The 14,774-nt window shown below is 39.2% G+C and overlaps 1 protein-coding gene across 1 annotated transcript; it reads right to left on the reverse strand.

The window, feature by feature from the left end:
* Window positions 1-656: 656 nt before the first annotated feature.
* LOC106053373 (uncharacterized) lies at window positions 657-7,509 on the reverse strand. Its single transcript, XM_056017457.1, has 6 exons — window positions 7,484-7,509; window positions 6,252-6,365; window positions 4,742-4,858; window positions 3,569-3,790; window positions 2,709-2,840; window positions 657-892 (listed from the first exon to the last, which is right to left on the reverse strand). The coding sequence occupies exons 3-5, from the start codon at window positions 4,781-4,783 to the stop codon at window positions 2,730-2,732; spliced, it is 375 nt and encodes a 124-aa protein (XP_055873432.1). The 5' UTR covers window positions 4,784-4,858; window positions 6,252-6,365; window positions 7,484-7,509; the 3' UTR covers window positions 657-892; window positions 2,709-2,729.
* Between the last annotated feature and the right edge of the window lie 7,265 nt (window positions 7,510-14,774).

Consider the following 14,774-nt stretch of genomic DNA (forward strand, 5'->3'; position numbering starts at 1 on the left):
CTCATATCATTTTGAGTGCGTAATTTGCTTTTTTTCTTACACTGAAGATGTATTTTTTAGCTTCAAACCCCCCTGACGGGGAGTTTAAACTCAAAACCCCTTTGACTACACTCAAAACATTTTGAGTGTATAATTTGCTTTGTTTTTATTATTAAAGAGGTATTTTTTACCTTCAAACCCCGCTGAAGTGGGGTTTAAACTAAAAAACGTCAAAACCCATTTAGCTACGCTCATAACATTTTGAGATCGTAATTAACTTTTTTTTTTATATCGAAGAGGGGGTTTATCGTAAATTTTGGAGGGGGTTATAAAATCAAAATCTACCTTAACTGTGCTCTTGGAATTAGGGGATTTTCGTTTGCATTTTTGTTTTGTTTTGTTTTATAGAAGAGGGGGTTTTAACTGCAAAAACCCCAAGTAGGGGGTTTAAAACTCAAAACCCCTAGTAGGGGGTTTTAAACTCAAAACCCCCTGGTAAGGGGTTTTAAACTAAAAACCCCATTGGTTGTGCTGGGGCAATTGATGGTTAAGTATTAAAATCTCACCTAAAATAAACAAAATCAAAGCAAAAAATCATTCACTAAATTCCGATACTCCCCCACCCCCATGGGGGGGATTTCATTTCGGGGGGGGGGGTTGAACCCCAAAACCCCCCCCCCTGGCTACGCCCATGGGGAAGACTATTGAGAACAGATGGATTCTCCAGCCTAGAGTTGGCAGGTGACCCTATAAAATATGACCTAGGATATAGCACAGTCACGGCCTTGTTTGTTGCGCTCTTTGAGGGTTTGAACCATCACCTCATTGTAAGCGTTTTGAAAAGCTTTGTCCAAGTGGGTGATGATGGGATGTAAGCGGACTTCCACCTGGAACATCAGTCCACTGGGAAGTGCTGTAAGAAGAAGACACATTCAATGACATTTATGTTAATCATACTTATTTCTCTTTATTTTATTTCTAATTTTTCTATTCATTTCTTATTCTGCGTTACAAAGGTCCCGAGTTTGAACCCTGTCCGCTGCGTTCCACTGTCGTCCTAAAGGAGGTTTGAACTAGGACGTACAAATACAACTTCCTTAAAAGAGCTATCTGGCAGACTGCAACAATTGAAGAGGCATCGACTCCTCTCAGTCCTAGGTAAAGAGTGCAGTTCCCTTCTGCTACGACGGTTAGAAAACAGGCCGCAGACAAATGAACAGACAGACTTCCGAAGAAGAACATCATGAACTGAACTGAACAGATTTACGTCCTGCCCTATATTCCCAAATTATTTAATGTGCACTAATCTAAAGATAAATGCTTGAAACCTATAGACCTAGCAACGCCATCTCTATTTAAGTAATTAATTACGCCAGCGTCACATAGAAATCGCCAAGAAACGGCTGGCTGCCTGGTCGTGTGGTATGCGCTCGGAACTGTCGCTCGGTGGTCTATAAAGTTCCGGGATCAAACCCTGCCGGCTGCCATTTCCCGTCATCCTGCGGTAAGTTTGGGCTAGTATGTAATGATCTTCAGAATCTGAAGGAACATCCGGAACATGTAAAACAAACGATCAATGCGCCGAAAGTCAATCAAAAGAACTTTAACTTTTAATTGGAAAAAAAACAAACTTGAAAGAACTTGAAACCCACACAACACGGCAGTTGAGATTACTTTATGTGACGCTGGCGTGAAATACTATTCCCTACTAGTAAACAGTAAGTCTGTGACTGAACCTCCTGCGTATTCGGCAATATAAGATTTGGTGAAAATGAAAAAAAAATCTCCACAGAGGATTGAATAATGTAGCAGTCGAAATTGAAATCATAGTATCATGGTATCAAGCCAAGGCTTGTCTTCGGGTCCCAAGCTTAATGGAGTGCAGGGTTATTATACACACACAAAACTACAAGCGAAAAATCGCACTAGAATTTAATTACAAAACCAATCCTCAGAAATAATTTTATATCAAGCTTAAAACATACAATGTACTACAGTCATCCATATCCTCTCTAGCCCCGGCATCCTACCCTGCCTCATAGTGGCGCCCTGGTGGAAACGATCGTAGGAGGAAACGATTAGGCTAAAGGGTAGCAAAACAAGACTCCCGTGGGGGTGCCTTATGGGGTGCGAGAGCATCCTCATTGCACTGTGCGGATTTGAAAAAAAAACTCCCACAGCCTTGTCACAATCCAGGCGCCGTTCCTCAAGGGAAGTTACATAAATGGCGTGACATGAAGAGCTGAAAATTTACAGAAGTCTCCATCTCCAAAAGTCAAATTAACTTTAAAAAAAAACTACTTCCCATGAACGATATAATTGATTTTAACTTATAGAATCAAATGTGGTACAAACAAATCTGTTTCGGCTTTGCAACTTTGACAGATTTGATTAGGTGACACTATTTTTAGCCTACAATTTGCAAAGATAGGCCCAGGGCTATATGCAGCCTACAACTCAGGCCCCACTCCTTACTTAAACCGAGACCTTTTGTTATAGAAGGCCTCAACGCCGTCGTGCAGTGTCACAGCTTGTGGGCAGTTTAGACCAATAACTCGTTTCCACGTCGTACAGACCTGCGACGTGGCATCGAGCTATTGGTCTAGACTACCCACACGTTGTGACGTTGCAGGTCAGTGTTGAGGCTTTCTATTACGAGTGGCCTTGCTTGAACCGGCACTGATGAAAATTGTGATTGCCTATATTTTAAGCTCGAACAGTAAGATCACCTGGTGCTGTCTGGTTCTCTTTTAATCTCGACACAGTCTCATTGTCAATGACAAGAACCAATTTGCATAGCTGAACTCTGCTAACTTATCATTGCACAAGTTGCTAAATAGAATTGAACTTCTGGCAAAACTCTGGGGGAAGAAAAACGAAAATAGAACAAAATTCTCAAAAATTAAAAACAATTTAAAGCATTTTTGCGAAGCTTATATCAACTCACTCTGTCAGTCTGTCTTGTAAAAATTTTGAATGCGTTATTTCTCCCACACCCATTCTGGGATCAAATTGAACCATTTTAAAATTATTCATTGGCGATAACCAATAATCTATTGACTAATTTGTTAATTTTGTAATTGATTCATTTTTTGTTAGGTGCAATAAATAATTATTTAAAATTTCAACTTGATCCGACAATGGGTGTGAGTGAAATAACGTGTACCGTTATTTAAGGGGGGCGAATCTCAATCACTGAAGGATTAATTTTTCTTGTTGGTATTTTAAAAAATGATTAATAGCCAGTAATTAATTGACTAACTGGTTGATCTTTTTTTTATTGGTACATGCCTTGTCTACGCCCATGAATAATTGTATAAAGTTTCAACTTGATTCGGCAATGGGTGTAGGAGAAATAACGTTTTCTAAGCTTTTACCAAACAGACAGACAGACAGACCGAGTTGATATAAGCTATGTTTAAAAAGAACAACAGGCTTTTTCAGTGTCATTCACAACGACAAAAGACTGTAACGTACCCAGAACGGTTCTTTTAATATTTCTTTTCAAAACTATCCCACAGTCACACACAAAGACACACACACATACACCCTCAGACACACTCAGACAAACATACACACGCAATCTTACCCTCAGTATAGACTCGTTCACCCCGTGCACTGATATATGAATGTTTTTCACTGTTGTCCTGGGCGTGTCTGCGAAAAATCGACCGATCGCTCTCAACATTGCCATCGCCACCTCATAAGGAGGATAACTCAGTCCGCCCATTCCCAAAGCGGGCAAAGCGACAGTATCGTAAGTCTCTCTCGAGGCATGTTTCAGTGAGTCGTAAACCACCTGATACAAATCCTGTGAAGGTTTGCAAAAATTAAAATGTTAACAAGCAATAGAAAAAAAAAGTACTTTTTAAAAACAAAACTGATGTAAGGGAAGGAACCCTTAAGTACTGCCATTAACATGAAAATTACGGGGTTTATCTCTCTGTCTGCTATTTAAAACAAAACTAATTAGTTAGTACTAAATGATTATTTAGTTGGTTAATTTTTCGATTCATTCATGAATTGTTATCGGCTATGAATAATTATGCAAAATTTCAACTTAATCCGAGAATCCACATCAAACAAGATTATTAATTGCCATTTATCTGGTATCTAAATGTTTGTTTTTTGTTGTTGTTGTTGTTTTTAAATTGATATATGTTTTTTCAGGTGTCAGGTTCAATGAATAATTATGCAAAAGTTTTAATTAAATCCGAGAGTAGGAAATGGGAGAAAAACTTGGCTTGGCTTGGCTACCTATGAAGGGGGCTCGAGATTCGATACCCGACTCGGGCAGAGCTGTGTTTGCTGAGTTAACTGAGCGCCTGAAGGCACAAACCTTCTCCTAGATACCCCCTCCCCCCACTGGTTCACAACTGAGATTGGACAAAAGCGCTCTGAGCATGCTATAAGCATGAAAGTAGCGCTGTATAAAAGCCATAATTTAATAGCGTAACAGGTGCCAGTGGGTTTGAGTCCAAGAAAATGAGGGTGCATCCCTCCCCTCCCGGTAAGGTAGCTTTGTTATAATAACCAAATCGAGTTAAATATGTGTTTCTTTTTTTTTTTTTTGGGGTGTGGGGGGGGGGGCTCCTTATGATTATGGAGTAACTCTTTCCCGCCATAGTTGTTACACAATTGCTTAGCATTTTGAACAGTTGTCTACTTGTGATTCTTAAAACTACTCAAAGATTCAACGAAGATATTATAAATGGCATGATTTTAAGCACTCTCCTCCCCAGCCCTCTTATTTCTTCAGTACCTCCTTGCAGTCGTCCTCCCATGACGTAAGGCAGACAAACATAAGTTGACTGAATTTGTGTTTCAGGTTGCCTGGTGACGTCACGATGCGATGACAGCGCTGGAGAGTCTCGGTACTCTGCAGAGAACACAAGCATGCATTATGTCTTTCAATCAATATCTATCTGCCTTATCCTACAAGTGTTTTCGAGCCAATGGTTTGTAAAATATAGGCCAATCAAAATTAATATTGGATAAAAATAAGGGTTATTACTTGAAAATAATAAAACATCATTACGTCAATTAAAAAAAAAAAAAGATTGATCACATTGAAAAAAAAAAAATTAAAAAGGGAGTTTTCATACAAACTCTTAGAGCAGAGGTGCTCAAACTTTCTTTCCGTACAGCGACCCATTTTCAAGCCTCACTATTTTAGCAGATCCCTGACACAGCTTGATTTCTCGGCCCAAAACACGTATGTGTAAAGCCGTTGCAATATTCAATTATCTCTACGCAATCATGTGTGCTTTTTACTCTGCGCTATGCAATAATATACGAAGGCTGAAGACCGTTTTTATTCACTGTTGTTGAATTGTTAATAATTTTCTGCTGATAAGCATACACTTCTCTTTCATGTTTTAAAAAAAATCAACGAATTTGTGGTTAAGTTCATAATGATTTGTTACTAGATGACGCTTCATTTTAGCAGGTTTGAAACTTTCGTTCGCTAACGCACTGAATCATAAGACACCTTGTGGCTGTTATCTTTGTACGGTAGAAATCCCGAATTGCAAATATTCAGGAGCATATTTACCTAATTTTTGGTCTTATGTGGTCGGTCTCTCTTACGGCATCGTGTCACAGTTCATTGCCACTATTTCCATTTAACTCTAGCTCCTCTTGAGACGTCTGCTTAAGTTTCAAACTTTTATTTATAAGCTTAAGTTTAGATTGGCGTGTTTGTTTAATTTTCAATAGCTTTTTAGTCCTAGACAGACCAACAGACAAAAAGCATTGACGTAAGCAGCTTTTATTCTTATGGGGAACTAAACAAAAAATAAATAAAAAATCTGATTATTTAAAATCTTTTATGGGAACTAATGTTACACAATGCGGTTGAGGCCGTCACTCTACTGCAAGAAATTCGCTGCATAAACAGTCCATTTTAAAAAATGTGAGTGATATTTACATACAAAGTGCATTCTTAGCCTTTATAAACGAACATAAATGTTTTCATTTAATTTTAGCAGCTAGTTAACATTTTATAAACAATAATATCTCCCTAACATTTATTTATTGTTTTAGAATTGAAATATTTTTTAGTAAAAAATCGCTTGCGAAGTTAATTTTATAACTAAATGATTTGCTTTTAGAAATAAAAAACGTAGCCGTTGCAGCTAACTTTGCAAGCCACAACGCATGGTGGAATAAGATTTTTCATTTCTCTTCTAGATTTTGACAGATTGCACAAACCTAATAGCGGCTTTTCCCCTTAGGGGGGGGGCCTCTAAAAATAAATATTGTTTACTTACTTTTGTATTGATTTCTGTTTGAATACCAGCTCCCGCTTTGTGTAATATACTAGAAGAGAGACGGCCATTGCGCAAGTTTTTGCTGATGTGTATTGTTGAGACACACAGCGAGGCCTGCAATAAATGAGAGGTGGTGACGTCAGCACTCAAAGACACCAAGAAATGGTTCATATAAAAAGCTAAACTCGTTTCATCAGGTGGACAAATAGAGGGGGTAGCTAGGGAGGCGTCTAGATAGGGAGTGGCACCTAGAGAGAGAGAGAGGGAGAGAGAGGCGTGCAGATAGGGAGTTGCACCCAGAGAGAGAGGCGTGCAGATACTGAGATAGGGAGCGAATCGTTTATTTGATTCCTTTTGAATGTAGAGAAATATTAGTACTTACAAGTATCAGTCCTGGCTCTCTCTCTCTCTCTCTCCCTCTCTCTCTCTCTCTCTCTCTCTCTCTCTCTCTCTCTTGAAAAATAAAAAAGAGGACTCTAGAACTATCTTTTTATGCTATTAGTTTGTTGTTGTTTTTTTGTTTTTTTTTCGAGAGCATCTTAAAGGAAGCGGAAATGATGTAAGGCAAATTAAAAATAAGTTGACTTAGAGGAAAAAAAAGAATTCGCTTTAAAAATACGCATTTTCGTACTTATTCTTTTTATGTTTTACTGGGATTTAGGGGAAATACCGGAAATAAAGTACAAAGGTAAAGGTTTGATAGAAAGCCTGTGCTTTTTTTTTTTTTTTTTTTTTCAAATTGCGGCGTTATAAAGCGAATCTTTCTAAACTGCGTTTTATCAAGAGGTGAAAGGAACCTGGGTATGGAATTTCATGCGAATCCCTACGGCAGTTGTTGTGATCTCTTGATACGTAAGTCATTCAGTGAGTGGTATTTTGCGCTCATAATATAGATTTAAAGCCTATATTCGGTATGTATCAATGTTTCAAAAAAAAAAAAGTACTGGAGGTCCCGGGTTCAAATCCTGGTGAAAACTGGGATTTTTTTTTTATTTCGGGATCTTTAGGGCGCCTCTGAGTCCACCCAGCTCTAAAGGGTACCTGACATTGGTTGGGGAAGGAAAAGACGTTTGGTCGTTGTGCTGGACACATGACACTCTCGTTAACCTTGGGTCACAGAATCGTATGATTTTTACACCATCTGCCCTTTTGACAGGTCTGAAAGGGAACTTTAACTTAAGTACCAACAACATTGACAACATTTCATCATAAAAAAACAACACATTAATTACTGGTAGTGTCGTCACGTCTGCATGATGTTTGTTTGTAAAATGTTTTACATGTTTCGGATGTTCCTTCAGAGTTGAAGATAATTACTTCCTAGTCCAAACCTCCCGCAGGACGACGGGGGATGGGAGCGGGCAGGGTTTGAACCCGGGACCATCGATAAATCTGAACGACAGTCCAGCGTGCAAACCGCACGACCAGGCAGCCATCCACTACCAGTAATTAATGTAATAGTAATTAATAAATGCTAAGCTAAGATTTCAGCAGCGTTTGTTGGGCTTGTCCGAAAGGTGCCACAAATGAACCTTAGTGCCTGTGATTGTACTCGGTCGAGTGATTCGAGGGCAGTTTTACTAGCATATACTTGAGCTGTACTCAATGTGTGATCTGACTGCCCCTAAGTACAATGTGCGTAGCATGTAAGCTTTGGCACCCCACTTTGTGCTGGCCAGCTTTCTTAGTAACACTAACTTCTCCGAGGCTTTTCTTTCAACTTCCTGGACGTGCTGGAGCATTGACAACTTTCTATCCAGGGTCACCCCTAGATATTTTGGCGTGTTTTCACGTTGGAGTCGCAGCCCACTAAGTTGAAGCTCGAATGGAGCCTTAAGAATGTCGATCCATAGGCTGAACAGGGACCAGGTCGTTTTGGCAATGTTTATCTGAATCTGTCATTTGTCGCAATACGAGGAGATGGTTTGGAGGTCTGCTTGTAATGCCGCCTGTATTTGGTCGGCTTTCTTGCCGGTTGACCAGAGGACAATGTCATCCGCATAAAGCAGTTTCTTTGACCGCAGTGAGGTGCGTTTCTTAAATTTCTTAAGTCTAAAGAAGCATCGAGACAATTTCAAGTCACATCATTGCCAGAGTCCACCGACTATAGGCGAGATGTTAATGGGTATGAATTAACTGAACAATTAAAAGCAACAAAGCAAGATGAGACGGTTATCATTCAGAAAAAAAGGATGAGGCCGACATCATGAAAAGAAGAAAATACTTCAATGCCGCAGGTTCTAGAGACTAAAGGACAGCACACAAGCATGTCCTCAAAAATTCATACTGAAGAAGCTGAACCATCAGACAGTGTAAACAATACAGAAAGCAGGATAATAAACTCTAGACTGAACGACATTGGAGATTGGCCTGATGTCATCACAGATAATATTCGCATACACCTTTTCACTCAAGGATCTGAAACAGTTCAGCGTATGGACAGTCAATTCAGAGAGGCGTATAGACATCAAGAATCAGCAAAAGGAAAGGCTAGAAAGCTTTCAAAGGCTTGGTTTTTCCGGCAAATGTCAAACGGCGAGAAAGTTCTTAGAAAGTGGATGTGTTATTCTCCAAAAAAAAAAATATTATTTTGCTTCCCCTGCATGCTCTTCTCAACAAGATCAAGTACCAAATCTTCATTTAAATCCAAAGATGGATTCAATGAGTGGTTGAGGTTATCCCCGAAAATAGAAAAACATGAGACCAGCAGAGCTCACATTCAGTCATCGCTTGCTTGGAGGGAACTTGATGTTTGCCTGAGAGTAGGGAACAATATTGACAACAAGGCCCAAGATTTGATTATACAAGAGACGAAAACCCTGGAGAGTTAGTAAAATTACTATCAAAGTACGATCCACTCTTGAAGGAGCATGTGCTTCGAACTAAGCTTTGTTCCATATCGAATATATACATGTCTCCACAAATACAAAATGAATTTATTACAATATTGGGGGATCACGCTAAAAAAACAAATCATACAGCAAGTAAAACAAGCCAAATATTTCTCTATTATTTTTGACAGTACACCTGACATCTCAAAGCTGGATCAAATTTCCCAAATTTTACGGTATGTTGTCATGGAGAATGACAGGGTGCAGGTTCGTGAGTCTTTTGTTGACTTCATCGACACAAAGGCTATGATAATGCTGCGGTCATGAAAGGTCATTAAGGTCATGAAAGAATTAACAATATTTGATTAATGAATAGGCCTACATATTATTTTGAAAAAAAGTAAGGTTTTGCAATGTTATTAATTAGTTAGTTGTTTTGTGTTGTTTTTTTTTTTGGGGGGGGGGCATCAAGATGAGGTACCGCACCAGGCATCATATACTCTAGCTACGCCACTGGCTACATCTGACATACATGCATCAGTTACACTGCATCTCCGTCAAATCTTTGCAGAATTCATCGCTGTAAAAAAAAAAAAATCTAAAGCGTTCCCCTTCCTGATCTCGCGATCTATTGGGCAGACGATGTAAAAGTCCTCTGTTTCTGTGGCCCACGGTTAACGAGGGTGTTAAGTGGCCAGCACAACGACAGGTACTAATTAGAGCCGGGCGGGCTAAGAGATCCCGAATTTAAATTCCCAGTCTTTCCCGGGGCTCGAACCCGGTTCGAAACCCAAGCGCTTTGTCACCCAACCACTGCGACATTCCCTGTGGTAGCAATATATATCCTTCCCTTTCTAGAAGAATGTCTCCTCTGACACACAGAACAACAGTACCCCTCAAGACTAAACAAAAGTATCCTACCTCCTTCTTCCGGCTACTTCGATTACTAGATTCTTATCTCCGTCACTCCATTTAAGAATTTCTTCCACCTAGTGCCGGATTCACAATAGAAGTGCAGACGTTAGGGGCCTTGCCCTTAAAGTGGGACTCAATATTTTAGAAAAATTAAATTTTAACAAAAAAATACCTAGGCCCCTATTAAAGTGACATTAAAGTAAATTAAAGGAAATGTGTATTAAATATGTTAAATTGACTAGTAGGGCCTGTTCTATTTTCTTTCGTTACAAATATGAAAAAAGTTTTGGGATGTGTTGATGTTATTAAAGTAGGCCACTAGTGCTGTGTACTTCAACTACAAAATCGGTGACTGGTTTAAACCACAGTTGGAATGAGACCAGGCTGCCTACTTTCACCAACTCTTTTTTTCAATATCTTCCTTCAAAGGATAATGGAAGTTGCTCTCGAGGGCTTTGACTGTGCAAAAAAAAAATCAAATCTTGGGATTATATTGTACCAATAAGTCTTCCTGCTCGATCTTACTTTAATCAAATTAACTAAACTGTTAGTCAAAGCAAGATGGCATTTAATGCAAGAACCAAATGGTCATAATTGAGATACGGACTTTTGCAAGCAAACGCGATGTCATCAGAGTGATGTGATAGTGGGGTCGGCAAATTCGGAACCTCCCCCATTGGGTCATTACTCCTCTTTTTTTTTTTTTAAACAGGCTAAACAAAGTGCGCACTGACCCAAATTCAATTCTTCATGGGTAGAAAGTAAAGCCAATAACGTGGTCGCGTTGTTTTTTTTTCGTTTCTTTAATAACACCCCCCCCCCCTTTTTCACACCCTTTGCCCCCAGCAAAATGTTACTTTGCCACTTATATATACTCTATATACTTATATTAAATCAGACTTACGTTGGCTGCAAGGGTTTAAAAAAACTTTTAGAAGCACAAAACTAATAACAGTAACTCTCCCGATGGAATTAGAAGTCAGAGAACTTAAAGAGAATGTCATCAATAGTAAACATTTATTTACGATAGGCGTCATTACGGGAATTCCCGAAACTTGACATTTGCTTTCCGTAGAAAATTTTTGACACAGCATTGACCGTTTCACACGGTTGATCAGGTCACAGTTTGATAACTTTGAAGTCAAAGGATGGCTGCCTGCTCGTGCGTCATGCCTTCTGCACTCTCGTCTCGATAGTTCAGGGTTCAAGTCATGCCCGATGTCATCCTTCAACTTCCTGCTGAAGGTTTGGAGGCTAAGATGTCATTTCTATTTTGAAAGAACTTCCAAAACATACAATGCAAATAAAGTCATAAACTGTTCCAAATAATCTTTTCTCACTTTTTTAAGAGAATATCAAAGTGAGCATTCTTCCAGCCCACCAGAGAGAGAGAGAGAGAGATGGATCAAAGTGTCTTCAGACTTGGAATGGGTGATTCGTTTATTTGAACAAGGAAATGCTCACCCTGCTAATTCTACAAATAATTCAGCCCAAAATGTGCACGTAACAAAAACGTAATAGAAACTTAAGAAAAAACGTAAGAAAAATAAAAATATGAATGGGAGAAATTCTGAAATCAATACATAAACAATGTCAAGGACGATGTATTGAAAGATCCCAATTACCAACTAAAATAAGAAGACAACTTGTGCTCCAAACAAAACATTCTTTTATGTTGAAAAGTGGTGGCTGAGTGGTAAAGCCCTTGGCTTTCTAACTGAAATCTCCCGAGTACAAATCTCGGTGAAGATACGGTTTTTTTAGTAGACCCCCGAGACCATCCAACTTTATTGTGCTGATCACATGACACTATCTTAAACCGAAACAGATAATCTTCACAAAAAAGGTACTTTGCTTTACATAACAAAAAAAAAAGGTCCGCTTATCAATAGGCCTATTCTGCATGGATTCCTCCAGGTAGGATAAAAAAAAATGTGTGAAAGATTTGTTGAGTGAGAAAATAAAAGGTTTTAGACTTTCAAACATATAGGCCTATGTGATAGACCAGCAACCGAAAGCTAGGAATATGTGACATTAACATTTCGACTCCCCAAAAAAAGTGTTCGTTTCGTGTCAGACTCTTAAATAGCCTAAGGAGATAACAGACAACTTGGTATTATCTACGGTAGTATCTGATACCATTTGTCTCTTGAAATTAAAGGCCTTCAAGAGAAACCACATAGAAGGTCATGATAACTGCATCAACACATTACACAGGCTTTGGTGTTGGTTGAATATATGTCGTAACCTAAGTGAAGGTCTGATGCTTTAACTCTATAGAAATGTATATCTTTGTTTCTAAATCTTTAAAACAAAATTAGCTGATGATTTTACGCGATGATAGTGTTATGATCATAGACATAAATAAATGTAGACTGGCCGATTAAAGAGTTTTATGAAACGAAAATTTGTGACTTGCAATTTTGTGTACTTTATTATACAGCATTTATGAGCTGTGATTGTTTTTTAAATACCTTTTACTATGTTCCGTTAATAAATTAAATGTGGTGGGGGGTGGGGGGCAGGGGTACTAAGCATTACAAAAAAAGATAAAAGGGGTAAACATAAGTCAAACGTTTGGATAGACTGAAATGAGCCTAGAGGACATAAGTAACAGAGGATGTAGGACACGGTCAACTAAACATAAAGGACATAAGTAACAGAGGATGTAGGACACGATCAACTAAACATAAAGGACATAAGTAACAGAGGATGTAGGACACGGTCAACTAAACCTAAAGGACATAAGTAACAGAGGATGTAGGACACGGTCAACTAAACATAAAGGACATAAGTAACAGAGGATGTAGGACACGGTCAACTAAACATGAAGGACATAAGTAACAGAGGATGTAGGACACGGTCAACTAAACATGAAGGACATAAGTAACAGAGGATGTAGGACACGGTCAACTAAACATGAAGGACATAAGTAACAGAGGATGTAGGACACGGTCAACTAAACATGAAGGACATAAGTAACAGAGGATGTAGGACACGGTCAACTAAACATGAAGGACATAAGTAACAGAGGATGTAGGACACGGTCAACTAAACATTAAGGACATAGTGAACTGAACGTGGTGGTTGTGATTTCTGTTGCTTGATTGCCTGACAGATTATGGATTAGTATTATTCTTTCTATACAACTTTAACTAGTGGACCTTCAACTGTTTAATAACTCAACACAAGAACCATTTACAATAGTTACTATGCAAGGACCCCGACTACCTAGCTTTCCCCCAATTTATACTTTGCTAAACCGTATCTTCCAGAATCTTAGAAACTTCTATTCTAAATATTTTATTAACTATGACTTTCTATGCGATTTTTTTCCTAACCTCTTTCCCTGAATGGATGATTATAATTAACGTGTGTTTGTTCTGCGTCTACTTTGACCTGACCCCGGATTGTAGAAACAGGTCGAATTAGGTCACACTATCGATTCGTGACAGAGGTAATAAATACGCTTTACTCCGGTGGCACAGTTAAATGAGCGGAGGGGACAGGGTAAAGTGAGCTTAGAGAACATCGACACCGGAACATGATGAGGAGATGACGAAGAGATATACGGAACAGACGTCAAGTCTTGTCTCCCGCCACCCAGTTCTCTCAATGTTAAACAGTAAGTAAAGTACCCATGTCAGACCTTGTGATCTATAGTGCAGATGATGTAAAGGTCATATGTTTCTGTGGCCGACGGTTAACGAGAGCATTATGTGCTACAAAGAGCAGGGTGCCAGGACATCCTCTCTGTTATCAGCAGCAGACGCCTTGGCTGGCTTGGCCACGCTCGTAGAATGCCAGTAAGTCGACTTCCACAGGACATCCAGTATGGCGATCTAACAGACGGCAGGAGAGCCGCTGGTCGCCCACTTTTACGTTATACGGATGTATGCAAACGCGACATGAAGCTCTTCAAAATCAACACTAGCAGCTGGGAAGAGGTAGCACTGGACAGATCCACATGGAGAGAGAGCATAAAGGAAGGGTCAAGGATTGCAGATGTCATACACAACAGAAGCAGAAAGAAGGGTGAAAATGCAACGGCGCCTGGTGATTATATGTGCCCAACCTGCGATCGCAGCTGTGTATCAAGGATTGGCCTCTTTAGTAAAACAAGAAGTTGCAAAGGGAAAAGATCATCTGTCGAGACGTAAAATGCCACAGATGTGTGGCCAGCACAACGATCTACCACCTTTACTTTCTTAAAGGTCTAAAAATCCAATAATTCAATTCCAAGTCTTCATCGAGAATCGAACCCAGGACCCCAGGTTCGGATGCCAAGCACCTAGCCAACGCGTCCCTTTAATAATTGCTAGTAGTGTATATTTCAAATGTGTGGCTCAAATAATTCAAAGCTGTGTTAATACTTTGCTAAACTTCTTGAAATGGAAAATAAAATATATTTGGAAAAAAGAAAAAAATGATTAATTTGACATTTTGGGGAAGGAAAATGCTTTATGTCACAAATGACGTTGGATGTCTGAGACATCTTGACATCATGTCACTTTCCTTGACGTATATTCATTGTGTATGTGTGTGTTATGTTTTTACTTGTTTAAATGTTTCTTTTGGTCAATTGAGTAAGAATTGAAGGGAGGCGACTCAAGAAATACAGATGTTTTATTCACATCACTAGCACATAATAACAACGTCTGCGTAGCTTCTTCATCAGCTCTAGACCTCGTTCTCCTCTTCAAAGTCAACATTGTTTCTCAGTCTCTAGCAGTGCACACCTACTGCACTAGCTTGGATGGCGGTGTGCATGGCAGGG

This window comes from Biomphalaria glabrata, chromosome 18 (assembly GCF_947242115.1).
Source record: "Biomphalaria glabrata chromosome 18, xgBioGlab47.1, whole genome shotgun sequence".
Taxonomy (NCBI): Eukaryota; Metazoa; Mollusca; class Gastropoda; family Planorbidae; genus Biomphalaria; species Biomphalaria glabrata.

Bases quoted from the DNA above. Each gene is read 5' to 3' on its own strand.
- LOC106053373 (XM_056017457.1), bottom strand. From the start codon at position 4,783: ATGTTTGTCTGCCTTACGTCATGGGAGGACGACTGCAAGGAG. The intron at 3,791-4,741 runs GTACTGAAGAAA...AAACCTTCACAG, and splicing joins GGGAGGACGACTGCAAGGAG to GATTTGTATCAGGTGGTTTA. The intron at 2,841-3,568 runs GTAAGATTGCGT...TTCTTCCCCCAG, and splicing joins TGAACGAGTCTATACTGAGG to AGTTTTGCCAGAAGTTCAAT.